Below are 20,970 nucleotides of genomic sequence, written 5' to 3'. Positions count from 1 at the left end.
AATTTACTGCTTTGAATGTATTCATGGTGGGTGGTACAGAGACAGATTGTTGTAGAAGTCCCCAAAGACAGCTTTATTTTTTCAGATTTATCACTGTTTTACCCTCATTATCATATAAAAACTTGTAGGATCACTGATGAATTTTGGATACTAAATAAAAAGGTTGTATTTGATTATTATTTATTAAAGAAATCTGAGTCATTACAGTTCTCTACAATTAACCATCTCAAAATAGGGGTGTTCAAACTTTTTGATGCTACTGTATAAGTTACTGTACCAAAATGAAGCTGTATTTATTCATTTGCCACATTATGTCCAGTGCAAACTTAACAAATTGTTAATTTGATTGTTGGGTGATTCATCTGTGTATAAGGCTTGGGCGACCGAATTCACTTTAACTGCAAAACAGATTTAGTTACGAAATACTGACCCTATCCTTTTTCTTCCTGCTGTGCCATCAGCTTCTCATATTTAAGCTCTGTTTTCACGCTGCTTTTGTGTCGCATATTGATTGACGATCCGAGGCAGTTGTTATTCTACTATGCTGTTTTTAACACTTGGTGTATGTCTCTGAGCGCAGTGTACTGCGGAGATGTCAGCTGTAATGTGAGAAGATGGAATTTTCATTGAGCTCCCTCTCTCTCCTGGAAGAAAATCCTGTAAAACGAGTCTGCTGCTCCGTCACAGCATCCACTCCCAGAAACGCAGAGGCATGGCTCAAATTCAACACCTCCCTTCTGGAATCGGGCACATCATTTGTGCTGTAGCGGTTTAGCAGGGTGTAACTGCATTGGGTGTGCTGCTTTGTTACGGAGTAGAGCTTTGCCTGCACACAAATGTGGAATGAATACGAAAAACACTAAATGGCACTTCAATAAGGTGGTTTATTATTTGCTAGTACAAATACATGAATATAATGGATAAAAATGTACATTTGGCTATACATATCTCTGATGTTGAAAAGCAAACGTGACCACAAGATGGAACAAAAAAAGCCCAACTCAGGTCTGTCTACAAAATAACATGAGTAAATGTGTGATTGGCACTGTAGAATGAAATCATCTGACAAAAATCCTGAAATGTGCAATTACATTGAACATTTTTTAAGAAAAAAAAACCTCAAATTAAATCCAAAAAGAAAACAAGTGGACAGTGACAGGGGTCAAAGAAAATACATGCCATTCATCAAAACTAAACATTCAAAGCAATCACAAGCGCTCAAACCTAAAAATCTGTTTAGTACCTTTAAACACTTTGCAGTCTGTTTTGAAAGAGGATTTTTGTGGCAGCATTGATGACGGTGTAGAGGCAACAGGCAGAAGCAGTGGTTATTCCAAAAGCAACAATACTAGATATAATGCTGTTTCTTAGTGTAGCGCTTTTTGTGTTCCTTTAATCTCTTTAGCCCAGCTGCGTGTAGTACACCATGGCGATCAGCAGCAGGAAGAACTGGAGGACACACGTTAGAGACATCAGGTTTCATCAGAATACATGTTTTTAATGCATGCATGTATTAAAACGCTCTGTCAATAATCTTTCAATGTACTTTCAAATGACAGGCTGGCAAAAAATGACCTCTTATGTGGAGTTAAATCAGTGTCACCTGAACCTGAATTCATGATTCTGAACCTGAATTCATGATTCTGAATCTGAATTTGTAATGCTAACCCTGAATTCGTGATTCTGAACCTGAATTCCTGATGCTTTTTTAGGTTGAGAAATTCAGCTGATTAAATTAAAAATTCTAAAATTCAGGTAGTAAAATTCAGGGGAAATATCCGGGGTACTCGGGAAGAGCAAACAAGCAAAGATATAATCAAACTTCTGGTTCAGATTCTGGTGGCACTAATTTAACCCCATACTCTTACCCCAAATGTACTCTTTGCATTGGAGCTACAAGGCAACAAGTGCAAACTGCTTCTCTAAATCATCACTCACTGGCTTCTGCTTTGAGTAATCTCAAATAGACCTGCTGACACTGTACGACTTACGGTTATTTCTAAAAATGTACAAAGCTACAGACGAGCGCAAACATTTGGGCATCCTGGTCAAATTACATGTGATGTTGATTTTCTAATGGATTTTATGGACATTTTGTTTTTTTTTCCTCCTGTATGTTAAACAGAAACTGTGCACTAAAATATGGAAAAAAGTCAAATTTAAGTTAGATGACTGCTGTGTCTCAATTCAGGGGCTGCATCCTTCCGAGGCTGCATTTAAAGGCCGACTGCGTCACAGCGGCGTGACTAGGCTGTACCATTTTGAAACCTCCTTCATATGTGGCTGAGAAATGTATCCTTCTTTTCCATGGCAACAAAGTCTCCAATGGATGGAATAATATCCATGTAAACGTCTGTATCCGATTACATTCCCAGTCAGAAACTTTAAGTAACGTTCAACCTGGCAGGAGCAGAAACTGGTCTGCAGAGGAGACGAAGTTTATGCTCTGATCTTTAAAAGACGGCGGTGGGACGGACGTCCAGCTTATGTGTCTCAGAACACGACGTCTTCCTCTCGGCCTTCTGATATCATTTTAAAGCCATTACAAACACAAGCGCTGCTCACTGCTGATCGTTTCACTCTGACCGGCCTCCCGTGATGCTCGTTGTCATGGTAACGTCTACACTAAGTGGTTCTGTACACATGCGTGTAATTTTGGATCTGATTACTTGTAGTGAGCATGTAAACAGAGATTTTCATCAGGCTGTTGAGTAGAGTGAGAATTTAAACACCTCAGTCTGAATCTATAATCTGAATGTATTCAATGCGATCGGCAAAAATCGTTGCATGTAAACACAGCCACTGTTTAAATGTGTCAGTTCAGCAATTGCTGACTGGAACACTAAATATTCCAAAATGGATTGGCGTCAGTGTCCTTTTTAAATCAGCATGACCTCAAGATCAGTTTCAGGACTGTTGCTGCCTTGTAGCACTACTCGTAGCTGATGCAAAAGGGAATGTACTGTAAGTGATAAAGAATTTTAAAATACTCACCACGAACATCTGCACAGAGAAGCCGTACCAGCTCACCGCCCAAGTATAACGGCTGAACACTGACTCAATGTGGTTAAAGCATCCCTGCAGGAATAGAAGCATTTTTTCACTTAAAGGGCCCATACTCTAATTCTGCATTTTGCTTTCACTGTATTTTGTCTCCCTTGAAGTCCACTTACAATGTTTGAGTGGTTTTATGTGTCAACAATTGTCACTGTCCATTTTCAAATCTCTTTATCCCTTACAATTACACTGTTTTTGCTACAGTGCATTTAAGGCTGATATATGTAAATGACCCCTGTTCCGATTTGGCTTGTTCAAAAAGTAGTCTGGGCTAAAATGTGGAAACTGTAGCTTATGAATTCTGACTGAAATTATCAGAGATGCTGTAAAAAACTTTTAAAAAAAATCGAATGTGTGGATCATTTGGAATAACAAAAGCAATGGACTGCAGACTGCAGGTCCACGACCACGTTTCAAGCTTCAGTCTTCGTGGTCCAAAACACTACAAACTTCAGCACACTGCCTCATTAAACACACCTGATTCAGCTCATCAGCTGATTAACAAGGCCTTCATAAACTGAATTCAGAACGTTAGATGAGAGTAAACAATAATCTCTGCAGCACAAAACGTCCCTAGTTTGACATGCCCGCATTAGACCCAGTGACAGTAAACATTTCATAGTTGTGACATCACAACCATGATGAATTCAAAACAGCTTAGTTTCCATACATAGACTGTGGTGTACAATTGTTCAATTAAAGGGGAATTCCACTGATATAATAATAATAATTCAGTGGTTAAGAAAGCAAAGTCATTCAGTGATTTGATGTGAAATGCTTCGTTCAAGAAAAACTCACTAAGCCAAAATTGTTCACAGTGGTGGTGATAGGAACCAGATGTGCGAAGAGTTTAATGCTTCTAAAATGTCCCTCACAAAAATAAAGAAAACATTGTTTTGTGGTATTTTGAGAAGATTTTGGCCTAAAACATAAGTCCATTCATGACACAGAGCTACATGCAGGGTGTTGTAAGGCAAAATAGTCCCCAAAAAAGTACCACTGTTTTACTATTATCAACCTACAGTGCACAGTTTCACATCAAAACACTTTATTTCACATCAAATTACTTTATTTACATCTGAATGGTTTAATTATGCAGTTGAAAAGTCAGTGAAATTCCAGTTTCAATATCATGGTCAGGCATCTGTAAATGGCCTTATGACCACTGATGACGAAAGAGTTAAGCCTGTTACGAAACAAGCAACAAAGGTTTCTGAGGGCAGCAATATGTTGCCCGCTGTCTCCACTGTCTGAAGGTGAAGCTGTTTCCATTGTAAATAAAGAGATGCTGGCAGATGTAGAACAATTGCTGATTGGCCTGAACCTTCTAGAGAGGGGCTCTGTTTACCTTGTTAAACATGGTGCTGCTCTGGCCGATCTTGCAGCCCTCTGGATCCGCCACCTCGAAGCTGCTCAGGCGCTTGCAGCAGTTGAGCGGCCACGGGTACGTAGTGCCGTAAGTCTGTCTGAAGGTGGAGTTATACTCAATCCAGTCCAAAGGACTGTCCGTCCCACAGCACTGCACCTGCAGACACAAGAGAAGGAGCGAAATTAAAACTCTCCAATGAGGGCATGTCAAGTTGACATGATGAAAGTGGGACAGCACTTTTGGAATAAAGTTTTTTTTTTTTTATTTAAATACTAAACTCTTGATAAATCTAAATCTTTCAGATTCACTTTAAAAGAAATTGAAAAGACCCTTTTAAAAACAACACTGAAATTTTGAGGTTAGGGTTTGGGACAGCCACTTTCCAATAGAACATACTCTACAAATGATGAATTTGAATACATTTAGCTTATTACTCTCTTATATAATGCTTGTGTTTTGTTTTTTTTGTTTTTTTGTACTGTGGGACTGCAGTCTGAACTAATTTAGTGGATAAACAGACGTATATACAGAGCGCTGCTGTACTAGAGCATTTGAAGGTTGATGTTATGTAATATTCCAAGTTGTCCAGCACTGCATCCCTCAGCCTCGTGACTTTGACTCTCCTTTCTTTGTTTTCATCCATTACTGTTCTCTTACGGTAATGAAAGTCAGAATCCTAACTGTTCATAATAATAGCTAGCTTTCTTCTGCATTAGCCAGCCAAATCAAACAGCCCATCCTCAAGTACCTCTCCAAAAACAGTTGCAGTATGTTCTTTCCACCTTGGAGGTACATCATCAGAAGGTGGTTTTCCTAATCTTTAAACCCTTAAATCTTACTCTAGAGCCCATGTGTCAAACACAAGGCCCACTTGGCACAGTTCTATTCGGCCCGCAAAATTATTTTCAATTAATATTAGTGCATTTCACCATGAGCTGCACTACAATCCCCAGCATGCACTGCAACATAATGTGCATCTATGGGACAGCACCAGAAAAAGAAAAGATACCAGGTGTTCAGTTCAAGCAAACAAACCTACTTTACACCGGGGACAGTTAAAGAGGTTTAAAGTTATCTGTAGCAATGTAGCCTATTGTTTTATATAAAGTACGTTGTTTTATATAAGACAATTTGTTTTTATTTCAAATGATTTTTGAATAGGTCAAGTATTCAGTGCCTTTTTTTGCTCTTGCAGTTTCGGCATATTTTGAATAAAAATGGCCAGTTCGGGTCAAGAAATAAAAACACAGCTGGCCCACGGATTTGTTGAGATTTTTTAATATGGCCACTGCTCAAGAGACTATAGTGACATCGCTGTAAGAGGTGATTTGGCAAGTTTACCACAGATGTAGCAATGGTAAAAGTTTTTTTGGACAGAGTGTCCCTTTAACTGCTGTACAACGCTGTTTTCCTGCAGTAGCAGTTTTAATGGAAGTACTAAAGTCCATTATTCCATAATTAGTCCATAATTAGTCAATAATAATTTTGCGGGCCGAATAGAACTGTGCCAAGTGGGCCTTGTGTTTGACACATGGGCTTTAGAGTGAGATTTAATGGCTTAAAGATTAGGAAAACCACCTTCTGATGATGGACCTCTAAAGTGGAAAGAACATATTACAACTGTTTTTGGAGAGGTTCTTGAGGATGGGCTGTTTGATTTTTCCATTGGCTGGCTAATAATGCAGTCCATTATTGAGCAGGGATATATCTTGGGAGAACAAACAGTCACCATGTCTTTTAGTTTTGTTTTAGATTGATTTGAGTGGATCCTCCTTTTGCCTTGACTGCTTTACAGATAATTACCTGTTGCCCATCATCCAGTACAATGAGGACGATGAATATCTTCTTAAAGACAATGAAAAACAAGATGACACTAAATACATCTCTACTTTAAATACAATGTAGCACATTCTGCTGTGCTGGTGACTAAATTCCATGTCTATGGTTACAGTAACCATCTGCTAGAGTAGGGGTGTCAAACTCAACCACTAAAAGGGCCATATTAAAAACAATCTCAACAAATCTGTGGGCCAGACAGCATCTACGTTTTATCTCATCATAAACCAAACTGACTATTATTTATGCAAAATACGCAAAAACTTAAACAGTAAAATTTAGACACTTGCAGTAGACCTTGAAATATTACATGTGTACTTGAAATATTAAAAATTGACATGTGTCCAGGAGCTCAGTCTTTTAAACCCACCTATTTGCTTCGACTAGACACCTAGAGGTGTAACCACTGTCCCATAGTTTGTTGTTGGGGGAGGAGAGTCAGAGCGCACGTTATGTTGCAGTGCATGCTGGGGACTGTAGTGCAGTGCATTGTGAAACGAGCTAATAATAATAGAAAATAAAAATACTTTTGCGGGCCGGATAAGATTGTGTCGCGGGCCTGGTTTGGCCCGCAGGCCTTGTGTATGACACATGGGTGCTAGAGTGTCAACCACATATTTACAATAAACAATTAACTCAGCAAAACATCTTCTTTTAGCGAGCCTTAACAAGTGTGAATACTGATTGATGGCAGACTTTACTCATGTAACTTCAGACTATGAAACATTCCTGTGTTTTTAATTTTATTTTATTTACCTCACAGATGCACAGAAGAAGTGTCACTAACTGGCTGCCTGATGAATCAATACAAAAAATAATTAACATTAAAATAAGAAAAAAAGTGATTATTTTTAATTAAATACCAGCCAGGCATTTAAGAAAAGCCCATGCCCCACTTTTTATAACAAAAGCAGTGAGGAAAATTGGAAATAGATAAATGGGTAATTATGTATTCAAGAAGAAAAGGAAAATTTGGAAAATAAAATAGGCACTAAGTGATATATGAAGAAATAATATTCTGTTATTCATTTATTTTACCAACTGTTTTACTTTTTATATAATAATAATTATAAATAATAATTCATTTTTAAACTCAGTTATATTTCTGATCTCTATTTCTTCTAAATCTCTTATTTTGAAATAAAAATCACACTGATGACATCACTTGCTTCCTTTTACCTAAGACAACTCCACTGTGTCTTTTAGTTATCAGAAATTTTCTCATTTAGCTCATGATTTCACATGATGCTTTTAGTTGAAGTCACTACTTTATTCTTAGGTAATTATGAAAAAATAGAACACAAATGGATTAAATTACATATTTTAGTGGACATTCCATGACTGACAACATGTGGTTTGATGCTCTGTAGCAGCCATTTTGTAAAATGCATTTTTCATTAAAAATGTCACTGTGTTTCTGTCTCTGGTGTTCCCTTTCTTATGTGTAACGCCAATGACGATCAGTAACACCAGTGACTCCCATGGATAGATAAAAAAAAGTGTTTCTGTAGAACAACCCAGGTAATAAAATAATAGTTTATACATTCAAAATAATGCATTATATTGGCCTTGTGAATGGACATCATGTTGTGCTGCATTATGGGATCATTCTGCCATATTGGCAGGGAGAGGTTGCTCTTCGTTTACATGCTGCGTATCTTTACATACACTGCAAGAGCTGAAAGAGCTTGCGGTTTTATTGCATTTTTCAGACCTGTCACGCTTCATATTGTATCAAATAAAAAGGATGTTTACCTTAACCAACTTCAGACGAATGTCATACAACTATATAATGATGAATTTAGCCGTACCGTTGGTCTGGATCCACGTAAACTCTGAACGTGCTAATGTTACCTGCTCTTTCATTTACAGACTTTTCCCTAGCTGTTGTGTGGCTTAAGTGCCTGTTCTTTTGAGTAATTCAGGATTTTCAAGTGTCTTTAAGCCCATGTACGCTTTACAAATGGTCATTTTGCTCGGCCACTGGCATACTTAACCAGAGAGGATTCATACAATCTTTCATTTAACTTTAGCTGGCCTGTGGGGTCGGCGTAGAAGAAGACACTGCAAACATTGTACATACGGGCAAATGCTCTTTTATTGAACAAGCACTAACAGGGAGCACAAAATACCTTGTCCAGCAGGGAAGGTCACCAATAGCCATACAATTTCACATCACAGACACTAAACCCACACTAACTAACCTACAGCCCAACACACTAGACACAGTCTATACATAAACACATCTTAAACTAACAACAGCAACGTTGGCAGCAAAGCAATCACAGAGCCTGTGGTAAAGGCCATAAAGCCTTTTAGCAAACACTGCTTGCCTTGAGTTAGTAAACGACACTGTAACTGTACTGTGCAATATTAACCTCCACAAAATCCACAATAAATCACACATTGTTTAACGTTACATGGAAGTAGCAGTCAATCTAAAGTCTTTCAGAGAAACATAAATAAGTGCCAATCAACCAAAAGCACAACACGCACTAACACGCCACCACCACATCAGTGTCACTGCAGTGCTGAGAATGATCCACCACCCAGATAGTACTGGATCTGCAGTGGTCCTGAACATTGAAGAACAGCGTGAAAGGAGGCTAATAAAGTATGCAGAGAAACAGATGGTCTGTAATTGTAGAACTACAAAGTGCACCTTTATGATAAGTGGAGTTGATAAAATAGACAATGAGCTTGAAAGGTGCTTTTAATGTTATGGCTGGTCAGTACACATCTGACACATAGCCATTTGTGTTCAGTTATAAGCTGCATGACTCCCTATCTAACACTTACTGCACTGTTTGAATGCAGAAGCCAATGCTTTGTGAACGATGCGGTACACTATCAAGGGAGTAGGGAGCCATTTGAGATTCAGCCCATGAACCTACTAGAATGTGCGTCTCTGTGGTCTTACCACATTCTGTCAGTGATTTTCCATTACTTAGAGTCTTAGAGAAACATTAAGGTTGTGTTATGGCTCACTGCCGTTGTGTTGTGACTGGGTTTGCAGTGTGTTTTCAGAATTTGCATTGCTTTAAGAGTTTGCAACAAGTTTTTCATTATATTGTGTATTGGGTCCTTTTGGCCAGGGCTCTTATTTTGAAATAACTGACCTTGAATTGAAACCTATGTAGCTGTGCATTTCTTATTAAGGTTTCCTTGGTACTAGCATACAGTTTCAAAATCATTTTGTGTTTCAATAGGAGAAGTAGGCATTTAAAAAGTGCTTGACGTCTGAAGAACAAGTACGGCAGCACAGAGACACAAAAAGCTGAACCGTCTTGTGTGCAACATTAAGCCACTAATGGTTTGTTGTTCATAATGCAAGCAAAATTTTCGTGTGAGTGAACACTTAACATTGACCTCTTCTTTTCTTTCTTGACCTAACCAGCTCACACAAGCATGCTGATTACATTTTAACAAACAAGACAACGTAGACCACACAGAACGTTTTAAAATGTCTCAGAAGAAAATAACAGTACGAGCTACAGCAATGTGTCTGGCCAATGGATCTCCGGGCCTTCATAAAACTTTCATAAGATATCTATGAAATTTGGTAATTATTGATAAGTAGCTAAAATATCTTTTTAAAAAATGTTTCTATATAGAACCAAAAAAGGTTCTGCTATTGTTATGATAGCCAGGTTATAACAATAGAATAACCTGTTTTGGTGCTGTATAGAACCATTTTCAAAAAGGTTCTATATAGACTCATGTACAACACATTTTCCATCAGTTTGAAGAACCATTTCACCGTGCAAAGAACCATTTAAGCATTAAATGGAACCATTGCTTTTACTAAAGAATGGTTAAAGAAGGTTTTAGTATCTAGATCTTTAATTTCTGAAGTAAAAAGATGTTTACAATGAACACTGATGACAACAGCAGGGACCGTTGTAAAAGGACATACAATAGCCGTCTTAAAAAATGTAGTGCAGACTTCTGTGCCTGCACTGCCTGATACCTATCATTGAATATGAAGAGTCCAACAATCCAGTTACAAGTGTGAACTTGTTCATAACTTGCAGAACTGCATTACTATCAAGTTCAGTTCCTGTTAATTCTTGTGTTTATTATATTTGTACAGTGCCAGTCAAATGTCTGAACAAAATTAACTGAAGATATCATAGGCTTGTACATATAGTTAATCATTTAGTGCTGATTATTATTGCTTTGGCAAAACTTTTAAAAAATTTGCATCTTAAAGTGTGTATTTTAAAAAAAAGTAAAAGGTTCCTTCTTGAAAATGGCAAAGTTGGTGTTTTAAGGTTCTATTTGCAGTATGGCTGATGAATGAGGAAGAAAAAATCAAATTGCAATAAGCTCTTTATAGGACTTAGTAGCTTGGCCAGAGCCTCTTTAAGGGGAGCATGGCCACTTGATATTTTGCCCGTTATATCAGTAGTGTGTCTGCAAATTGCCAGAGCCCACAAACTAGTCCTCAGAGAATGGGGAGTGAAACAAAATGAAACTTGTTTCTAGACATTTGTGCAGGACTTTTGTTTCATTTTGGAAACTAGAATGATGTATTCCATTAAAAAACTTTGTTTCTTTCCTTTTTTTCTTTTTTTAGGTAGCACTGCTAAGTACTACTCAGTGCCACTGAGTGTTGATGGGCTAAAGCTATCCCCACACTTTGATGCCCTGATGTAGAAAGACCTATAACATGTCCAAAAGGGTCCAAAAGTACCAAAAATATTAATATTAGTAATGTTTTTCATGTTGAAACAATGGGTGCATATTAATGAGTAAAAAACAATGAAGCATTTTCTACGCTAAAAACTACGCTATTATTTTGTACAAAAGCGCCACAGGAACCCATTCTTTTTGGACTCATTTCAGAGCTTGAAAAGACATTATTGAGTGGCAGTTCTACTCACTAGACCATTTTTTACACCTTTTAAACAATTTAGTAATAAATCATAGCGGGAAAAAGCAAACAGAAATACTGATAACACTACAAACTGAACAATGACTTCAAAATACAGCAGTTTTTCAAGACAGAAGCAGTTATTAAGTAAGCAGCTGCTAATGTTTGCTAAATTTCTTAGCTTCCCTGCTAGGAAAACCAACATAGACCAGCACTATTGGTCACCAGCTAAAACCTGGATAAAATCCAGCTACAGAGGGCTAATCATGCTCTCTTTTTTCTTCACATTTTTAAATAAAGCTTTGAAGCCAAACAAATTATGCTGTCAATTGGAAGCTACACAAATATGCATCTATATCTGTTGAACTGAACCAGACCTCCTTTCGCAACTTTTATTTCTTCAGCATGTCATCCAGGTAGCTGCCAGGCAACATCAGAGAACCCATTAGGTGAGTTAGTTTTAATGTGTATTGTGTTGCATTGTATTATAAAATTTTAAAAAACGGCGGGCTACACTGATTGTACTATAAAATATAATACAAAATATATTTTTTGTTTGCACTGAGTTAGTGAAGGTAAGGAAGGAAGTTACGAGTAAGTGTACCCAAACATTTGACTGGCCCTGTATACTATATCCTGGTGGTTTCAGTTTGCCTCCTATACATCGGAAGTAGGTTAGCCTGTTATCTGTTTCAACTTCAGGACAGGAGAGATCAGTATACTGTCTCATTCCCACACTGAAAGCTCCTAGACCGGTTCACGCACCACCTGGAGTGGATCTAATGAAAAGGACGGGTCAGACATGCTGTGTCAAGTCTGAGCTGAGGAGAATCCAAGGCGATGTTGCCTCAGTGGGTGTGTGGTAAAAAAGCCAATCCCTTGTGGTTACGGCACACAATACAGTGAAACACAACCTTTTCCAAGGACAAGTGGTTTGGAATGTGGCTCCTAGAGGTGCTCAGCAAAAAGACAGAGAACGTTCTAGCATGCACTGTGTGTACTCACGTCCTGCATGACTCTGTTCCATGTGTTAGTGATCTGGGCTCCTTTGTCACTGCTCTCAGCGTAGTACCTCAGCATCTGCTTCTTCACAAGGTTACTGTTACCAACCAGCTACAACAGACAGGGAAGAAATCAAAATGATATAGTTAATTTATTAAAATGCTAATGTGGCTAAAAATGATGGAAAACTAGCACGGATGAGCTACACACTTTAATAAGATCAGATTAGTTAGAACCAGGAGTTCTGTGTAGAACCATTTCGTGCTTAAAGGGTTCTTTGCATGGTAAAATGGTTCTTCAGATTGATGGAGAATGTGTTCTATATTTTTTAAAAGAGGTTCTGCAGAGCACCACACAGGGCTCTTTTGTTGTTACAAGCTTGACATTGTAAGAAAAGCAAAACCCTTTTTGGCAAAACTCATGGATCTAAATAGAACCACTGCCTTTACTAACCCTTTTTAAGTGTGTAGCGTTCTCAACAGCATGGAAGATGAAGAAGGGATAGCCTATTTAAAATGCTAATACAGCTAAAAATGAATGAAAACTAGCCAGGTTGAGTTAGCATTCTCAACAACAGAGAGGATGTTGAAGGGATAGCTTATTCCCAGATAGCAGACAGTTCTGGGCCGATTCTGGCTTACATCCGTGAGTGTTGGTTGAGTTCCGGATAGATATTAGGCATGTGGACCACAACTGGGCCAGATAAATTTTGCTGACTGGGATTTAAAATGCTAATGTGGCTAAAAATGAATGAAAACTAGCCAGGTTAAGCTAGCATTCTCAACAGCAGGGAGCACGAAGAAGGGATAGTTTATTTAAAAAGCTAAAGCGGCTAAAAATGAATGAATACTAGTTAGGATGAGTTAGCATTCTCAACAGCAGGAGGGGTGTCAAAGAGAAAGTTTATTTAAAATGCTTATGTGACTAAAAATGGATAAAAACTAGTGAGGATGAGTTAGCATTCTCCACAACAGAGAAGATGTCGAAGTTTATTTAAAATGCTAATGTGGCTAAAAATACTGGCAGCGAGGTCTAATCATTTACCTAAAAATGTTAAAGTGGATGTCACGACCCGATTCGAACCAGAAACTCGATTTGGATCACACATGAGTGGCACAGACACATTAGCATGCATTGTCTAAGGCTGTGTCTGATACTGAAGGCAGATGTCTCGATGTTTCATAAGTCAGTGCCTCAGAAGACAGCATTGTGATGAACGTGCAGCCAGCGATACATCACGCTGTCGCCAAAATACAACACCTCACTGCTAGCTGTTACCGTTAGCATCTTTTTTTACAGTGTTTTAGAAGGCTAGGCTACATCTATGCTGCCTCCAAAAACTGACCAAACTTTTACATTAAAAATGTTTAAGAATTTCTAAACTGTGATTTTGCTCAAACGTTCCATCTTAACCCATTCATTTTGGACTCACTCGGGAGCGCCCTCTAGCGTTTGAGAAACCCGAAAGACATTAAAGAGTGGTAATTCTCCTCTCTACGAGTTATGATAACAACAACAACCAGTTAAAAAGATACATGCTAACATGGCTAAAAAGCTAATGAGGGGCAAATAGCATGTCATTTCTACAGCTCATGCTATTTGACCCTCATAACATTCATTTCTAACTAGCAAATTAGTGTTTTCAACTACATTTTTCATTCAATCTAGCAAATATGTCAAGGCAATTTAATTAGACACTAAACTGATGCTGCATTAAATCACTGATAACTTAATTTAGATTTTTATTAATGTTTCTAACAACTACAACTAAGGTAAAGGTCACACAGTGTTTACTTACATAGTCTCTGTTGGTGGCAGCTGTGATGCAGGAGGCACACTCGAATATGAAGATGATGAACATTATGATCAGATACTGTTGCAAACAGAACAAAGAAATAGGTTTAGAGTTTTGCATGCTGGACAATGAGACAGCACTGTTAGCACTGTAGTTATATAACAGGTAGGGGTGTAAATATGTGAGGTGGCACTGTCATTCGTATTGGCTGCTTATGTTATTAGCAATTATAATAATATTCAATAAAATATATGATTATTTTAAGCCAAAATAAAAGTCTTGGGCTATTTTCAGACATGTAAGATTTCACTAAAGCAATAAGCCATGAGAGGCAGTGCATTACTGCGATTTTATCAGGGGAAGGGTGTACTTAGCATCATGCCTAAAACTCCCTTCCCGTGATCAAAACGCAGTAACACAGTAGTATTATTAATAATAATCGACATAAACATTCCGCCAAGAAATGTAGTTCCTTTAGAGTATGGTATCGTTGCCAAGCAACCATGGACTGCTGAATGAAGTGAACGGTCAGTCACCTGTCGCTGTATATTGCAGTTTAATTTCATCAATTGTTAAACTTTTTGTTGTATAACAATGAACATATGGTAACACAGCACTGTTTAACACAAACACATTCGCTTTATAAGTACTTTTTGTTCACTACATTACCACTAGTCTTATTTAGCACCAATCCAGAGGTGCTCTTCTTCTCGTGCTGGGACTGAATCTCAAATCTCTCCCTGCTCCCTACATAGTGCACTACATAGGGATTTAAATACTAGATTCTGCAGCCCAACTGTGTCATATGTAGATAAGAAATAGACATTTGAGACACATTCACACTCAATAAATGATGCACTATTTGGCTGTAGAGGCTAGAATTTCTAAACTTTCATAGCTAGCACACTACTTAGGGAGTACGGAGCCATTTGGGATTCAGCCTTCTGACTGAAACACTGACACTTGAAGTCTGTAATCCATTTGACATTTTTAGACTTTTACAGTTAATCATACTGTAAGTACTTTAATTCAAGCCTGTGCTATTAATGATGGAGTTGCTTAGGCTGTTTACTATCTTTTAGCCTGTTAGCTAGCTGACCAGCCTAGTTCTGGTTAAGAACATAAGCTGCCAGCCCCTCAGACAAAAAATGGGTTCTTAATTCATCAGTATACTCAGTGATCCATGTGAGCAGCATTAGACTCAAAGATTACTCCATAAAAGGTTTTTTCATGCCGTGGCGCAGTAATACAGAATTCAGTCGCTGTGAGGTGGTCTAGGATGTGTGTATATAGTGGATTTTACAACAGCTACGAACGCGGCTCAGCCAATCAGATTTTAGGACCGGAACTGTCCGTTTTATAAAATGTATTAAATCGTTTAAGAATCACAGCCAAACTGAATGACTTTATTTACACCCATAATAACATGCAGTTGTACAGTGTGCAGCTTCTGATTTTCTCAAAACTTTCTCTCTTTTTCCATAGTGAATCACCTACCACCAGCATGAGAGAACGTCTCTTTTTCAGAGCCGCGAAGATGCCAAAGATGGTGGTGCAAAAGTAGGCAAAGCCAGTGAAGATGGCAATCCAGGCTCCAGCAAAGATGTCATCCTTCCCTGACACGCCGGATATTGGGTACAGCCTGTATCCATCTACTGCCACCCAAATGGCCAGCGCAAATAATGCCAGTCCTGCTGCCTGGAGTAAGACAATAACGCTGAGTTCAGGTAACATTTCATGCAAAAATGTTTGACAACTACACTCTTAGAATATAGAGGGTACTTTAAATGAAATTAGCATGAAATTAAAATAAATCAGCATGAAAATAGCGACTTTGGAGTGATGTCACTGAAGAACCACTTGTTTGTCTTGAAGAACCTTTAAGTCAATGGATGTTTCTTTAAAGCACTCAACTGAACTGAGTGGTTCTTTTGGGAAAGAGAAGTGATTCTACAGTATCGCTCTAAAGAACCATTAAAAGAGTGTAGCAGTAAATTAGCATACATTTACATCATTTACAGCATACTGCAATGTTAGCATTTTCGGGTGTAATATGATTTCAAAAGATGAGAAATCATCAAGTGTTCATCACAAGAGCACATACTAATAATAACAGCCAAAAAACTGAAGTCTAACTTCATAGAATAAAACTGATAGAATGTGAGATAACAACATATAGATAATCAACATGGCATTCTCTGAGATTAAGAGAAGAAGGAAAAAACTTTTCAATTGGAATGTTAACATATTAATTCACTATTATTACCTAAAAACCCCAAACTTACAGAAGCGAAGGCATTGCATATGATGAGAATGATCATCAGCCAGGTCATGCCCCCTCCGCTCGCCATTGCCGCAGAGTGTCCGTATCTGTTCTCGTGGTGGCACCAGTCCTGAGCGAAGACTAAATGATGATTATGGTCGATACTCAGCAGCACGGAAAATAAGAGGCTCGCGTGAAGGGGAGAGGCTTGTTTACACCCTCAGTTGTTCGTTGTGAAACAGGAGGGGAAAAAGTGAGCAAACCAGTTCTGCCCCTATCACCAGCATAGAGTAAATTTATACTTTTGACTGCATTTGGTTTGATACTTCAAGTTACACTCTTGGAAATCAAGTTTACTTAATGGTTCTTGGTTTGGATGTATGGTAGAAAAAAGCCTTTAATTTCTACATTATTTTGCCAATTATTTACATTATTTGAGAGTTCTTTACTTTGGAAAGCTACGCACTTACACAGCACATTTACAAAATTGAGTTATTAAGAACCAATCCAATCAAAGGCTCTTTAGGGAACCAAAAGTAGTTCTTTGGTCACATCACTCTCGACAACCTTTCTGCCACCTTTATTTTTAATTGATCTCCAAGTTAATGAAAATAATTAGTTTATTGTTTTGAAGCCAATTAAGGGTATTAAGGGTTCTGTCCATGGGTAGGAACCAAAAGGGGTTCTTCTCTCACTCTGAAGAGCCATTTGGGATCCTTTATTTTTAAGATTTGAAAAATTCTACCAATTTGAGAAAAGTTATTGAGAATAATAAGTTCCAAATTTTCTAATATTTTTTATCTTGAAGGCATAAAAAAGTTTTATAGTAGATACTACAAAAAAACGATTAATAACTGAGAGTTTATGGGGATAAGCAGATTCATCTACATTAATTAATTTTACATATACCCTAGTAATCTATGATAAGTAAGACTACACTCTTAAGAAAATATGGTTCTTGAAGGGTTCTTTAGTAAAGAAAATGGTTATATATATAACATTCAAAGGACCTTAGGAAAAGCCTTTAACTAGGTTGAACCTCTTCACTCTCACATCTCATTTACAATAAAGGTTCTTTAGAGAACTGTCATTGGCCGGTTATTTTGGGAACCAAAAGTGGTTTATCTATGTTATCCCTCCAAAGAGTATTCATTGAAATAAAGTTAAGGTGGGTGTAGAACGATGACATGCAGCAGGTTGTACTGGCATAAGACCGTTAAACAGGAACACACCTGTTCCCTGCCATGACTGAACCTGCCCCGCCTGTGCTGAGTACTGAACAGGTGCTTTCATAACAGTGAAGTATCATCTGCTTTCATTACTGAGATCAAGAGACAATAACAGGGACAACCCAACAGGGAAAGCCACATGCTTTCATAGACATCGCTGAGTGTGTGTGTGTAAGTATGTATGAGTGTGTGAGTGTGAGTGTGTGCGTGTATGTGAGTGTGTGTATGTGTGTGTGTGTGTGTGTGTGTGTGTGTGTGTGTGTGTGAAGGAAGCCCAGTATTTACAGATGCCTTCCAATACTACTTTTATTTACACTCTTTGTCCATCTCCACTTACTGTATAGGTGCACTTTGTAGTTCTACAGTTACAGACTGTAGTCCATCTGTTTCTCTGCATACTTTGTTAGCCCCCGTTTACCCTGTTCTGGTCAGGACCCCCACAGGACCCCCCACAGAGCAGGTACTATTTGGGTGGTGGGTCATTCTCAGCACTGCAGTAACACTGACGTGGTGGTGGTGTGTTAGTGTGTGTTGTGTTGGTACGAGTGGATCAGACACAAGAGCTGCTGGAGTTTTCAAACACTGTGTCCACTCACTGTCCACTCTATTAGACACACCTATCTGGTTGATCCACCTTGTAGATGTAAAATCATAGACAATAGCTCATCTGTTGCTGCACAGTTTGTGTTGGTCATCCTGTAGTTGTTCATCAGTGGTCACAGGATGCAGGACTACTCCTAGGGTAAAAGGGGGTGAACAAAGTATGCAGAGAAACAGATGGACTACAGTCTGTAACTGTAGAACTACAAAGTGCACCTATGTAGTAAGTGGAGCTGATAAAATGGACAATGAGTGTAGAAACAAGGAGGTGGTTTTTATGTTATGGCTGATCAGTGTATGTTTATATACATACCTACCTTGTACAGCTTTCTTAGTTATTCTAGAATCCTCATCATTCTAGACACATCTGAATTTTTTACAGCTTCTTCTAAACCTTTTGGTTTGCTACAATTAAAGTGCAATCATTTATATATGTATCTGCAACAAAACAGCAGAAACAGTGTTTCTGAAAACTTTTGAATGATCTTGAACAGTAGTGGACCTGTCCAGGGTGTATCCTGCCTTCCGCCCAATGACGGCTGGGATAGGCTCCAGCACCCCACCGTGACCCAGAAGGATAAGCGGTTTAGATGATGGATGGATGGATGAACAGTAGTGGAAATCTGAACTAATGCATAGATACACGCCCAAAAAATTCCTGAACAGAAAAGTTATATTCATTTAAATATACAATGGCAAAGCAGAAAACTAGATGCAATGCACTGATTAGCAGGGCAAGTTTTCTCTCAGTAAAAGAAAAGGCAGATGGCGCCACTTACTGGTGACAACAAGTTCCTTCATTTCTCATCAGATTTATGTTAAAGCAAGTCTGTCTTATTCCTGTGCATTTTATTTATGGGGGTTATACTGTTATGATCTGTCTATTGTAGCCATTATAGTCTCTTTATGGCCATTTTTGGTCCCATAAAGAAAAACATATTTAAAGAAAAGAGAGTGTGAAGGCCACATAATGTAAAGGAGTTCTTCCTAGAATCGTAAAATCGTGTGGAGGTTCTTCAAACTTAAAAAAAAAAGTTCTTCACTTTCACACATCCCATTAACAAAAAATGATTCTTTAAAGAACCAAGTTTTTTAGGGAACCAAACACAGTTCTTGTTGCTCCAAAGACCCATTCTGGGATCTTTATTTTTAAGAATGTCTCTGTTTCATAGTGACAATCACAATCATGTATGCAGACACTAATAATGGCACATATATTAAAACATGTTTAGTTTAGTTTTTCCTTTCCTTCTTTTTCTGAGATATTGTAGTACACTGTAGACAGGGGGGCTTTAACAGTGGGGTGTGATTCAGCAGTGCATGGGCTTAGAATTATAATGATTCATTAAAAACATTTTTGCTGAAATCGCGTTGTGTGCATGTCGTTTATCATTTAATGCTGTTTATTTTTAAGTGTTGTAGAGTCTGTAAAGGGAATGGTTCCATTTCAAACCATGAGTTGTATAAACACTTAAAAAAGATGGTTTGTCAAGGGTTTTTTAGTAAAAAAAAAAATGGTTCTATGTAGAACCATGAACACTCAAAGAACTCTTTCCATGATTAAAGGGCTCTTTGCATGTTGAAAGTGTTCTTCAGATTGAAGAAGAATGCTTCTAGGTTCTATATAGCACCAAAAAGATTCTTCTATTCTTACAAGCTTGATATTGTAACAATAGCAGAACCTTTCCAAAGATTCTATATAGAAACATTTGGAGATATAGAACCATGATGGAGAATGTGCTGTAAATGGTTCTACATAGAACCTTTTTGAAAAGGGTTCTATATAGCACTACAATGGCTCTTCTATAATAACAGGCTTGACATTGTCATGATAGAAGAACTCTTTTTTGGTGCTATTTAGAACCATCTACAGTACATTTTCCATCAATCTGAAGAACGCTTTCATCATGCAAAGAACCCTTTAATCATGCACAATATTCTTTGAGTGTTCATGGTTCTATATAGAACCATTTTCTTTACAAAAGAACCCTTAAAGAACCTTTTTTAAGAGTGTATATAACCATTTCATGCTTAAATGGTTCTTTGCATGGTGAAATGGTTCTTCAGATTGATGGAGAACGTGTTGCATATGGTTCTGTTTAGTGCCGAAAAGGGTTCTTCTATTGTTGTTATAAGCCTGTTAATGTTACAACAGAAGAAACTGTTTCAAAAAGGTTCTATATAGAACCATATACAATATGTTCTCCATCAATCTGAAAAACCATTTTACCATGCAAAAAACCAAGTGAGTATGAAATGGTTCTATGTGGAACTGAGGCTTCTAAATAGAACCGTTTCCTCTACTAAAGACCCTTTGAAGAACCATCTTTTTTAGTAATATGTAAAGTGAAAAGTCCTTTCTTGAAAATAGTGATTTGGTCTTATAGGTTCTATCTGCTCATAAGGTTCTATCAGTACAGCTTAAGAATGTGGGAAAACCAATCAAAATCCATGTTTTACCCATGTGACCAAGCTCAGAAATAGAGCCTAGTAGAAGATTTAGTAAGAAATCATAGTAGCAAAAAGATAAGCTGAAAAGGTAGTAATACTGCCAACTGGCCAAGGTCTGGTCAAGTTAGAAGCAGTTATTTAGCCAGCGATTGTTAATGTTTGCTTAAGTTAGCCAGCTTGGTCGCTAACTAGTTAAGTTATCTCTACAAAACAGAGAACAAACTAACAAAAGGGTGTAGCTGTTAAAAAGCCATTACTGAGAAAAGGAAAGAAGGACAAAATTTGCACTAGAGCACCAAAACTGGACATCTGAGACGAGAAGTAAGACTTTAAGGGCTGGTGAGTCTTAATTTGTAATTACTTGGGCTGCGAGAAGCAGAAAATGCAACCAACTTCTAAGACAAAACTATGAAGTGTGAAAAATAGCCCTGCAGATTTCTTTGAAAAACTGAAAGCAACTCTTCCAAAAAGAATGTAAGCTGTAATCAAAGC

At 37.9% G+C, this 20,970-nt stretch overlaps 1 protein-coding gene across 1 annotated transcript; it reads right to left on the bottom strand.

Annotated features, from left to right (window-relative positions):
* Positions 1–864: 864 nt before the first annotated feature.
* upk1a (uroplakin 1a) lies at positions 865–16,391 on the bottom strand. Its single transcript, XM_036558876.1, has 7 exons — positions 16,221–16,391; positions 15,433–15,633; positions 13,939–14,013; positions 12,144–12,251; positions 4,406–4,582; positions 2,995–3,078; positions 865–1,449 (listed from the first exon to the last, which is right to left on the bottom strand). Exons 1-7 carry the CDS (start codon positions 16,284–16,286, stop codon positions 1,402–1,404), a joined length of 759 nt encoding a protein of 252 aa, XP_036414769.1. The 5' UTR covers positions 16,287–16,391; the 3' UTR covers positions 865–1,401.
* Between the last annotated feature and the right edge of the window lie 4,579 nt (positions 16,392–20,970).

The sequence above is a fragment of the Colossoma macropomum genome, unplaced genomic scaffold (assembly GCF_904425465.1).
Source record: "Colossoma macropomum unplaced genomic scaffold, Colossoma_macropomum, whole genome shotgun sequence".
Taxonomy (NCBI): Eukaryota; Metazoa; Chordata; class Actinopteri; order Characiformes; family Serrasalmidae; genus Colossoma; species Colossoma macropomum.
The sequence above is the reverse complement of the archived record's forward strand: the minus strand, read 5'-3'. Positions and strand labels throughout refer to the sequence as shown.

Bases quoted from the DNA above. Each gene is read 5' to 3' on its own strand.
- upk1a (XM_036558876.1), bottom strand. From the start codon at position 16,286: ATGGCGAGCGGAGGGGGCATGACCTGGCTGATGATCATTCTCATCATA. The intron at 12,252-13,938 runs GTAAGTAAACAC...TGTCTGTTGTAG, and splicing joins CTGCCACCAACAGAGACTAT to CTGGTTGGTAACAGTAACCT. The intron at 4,583-12,143 runs GTGAGTACACAC...TTGTGTCTGCAG, and splicing joins GGAACAGAGTCATGCAGGAC to GTGCAGTGCTGTGGGACGGA.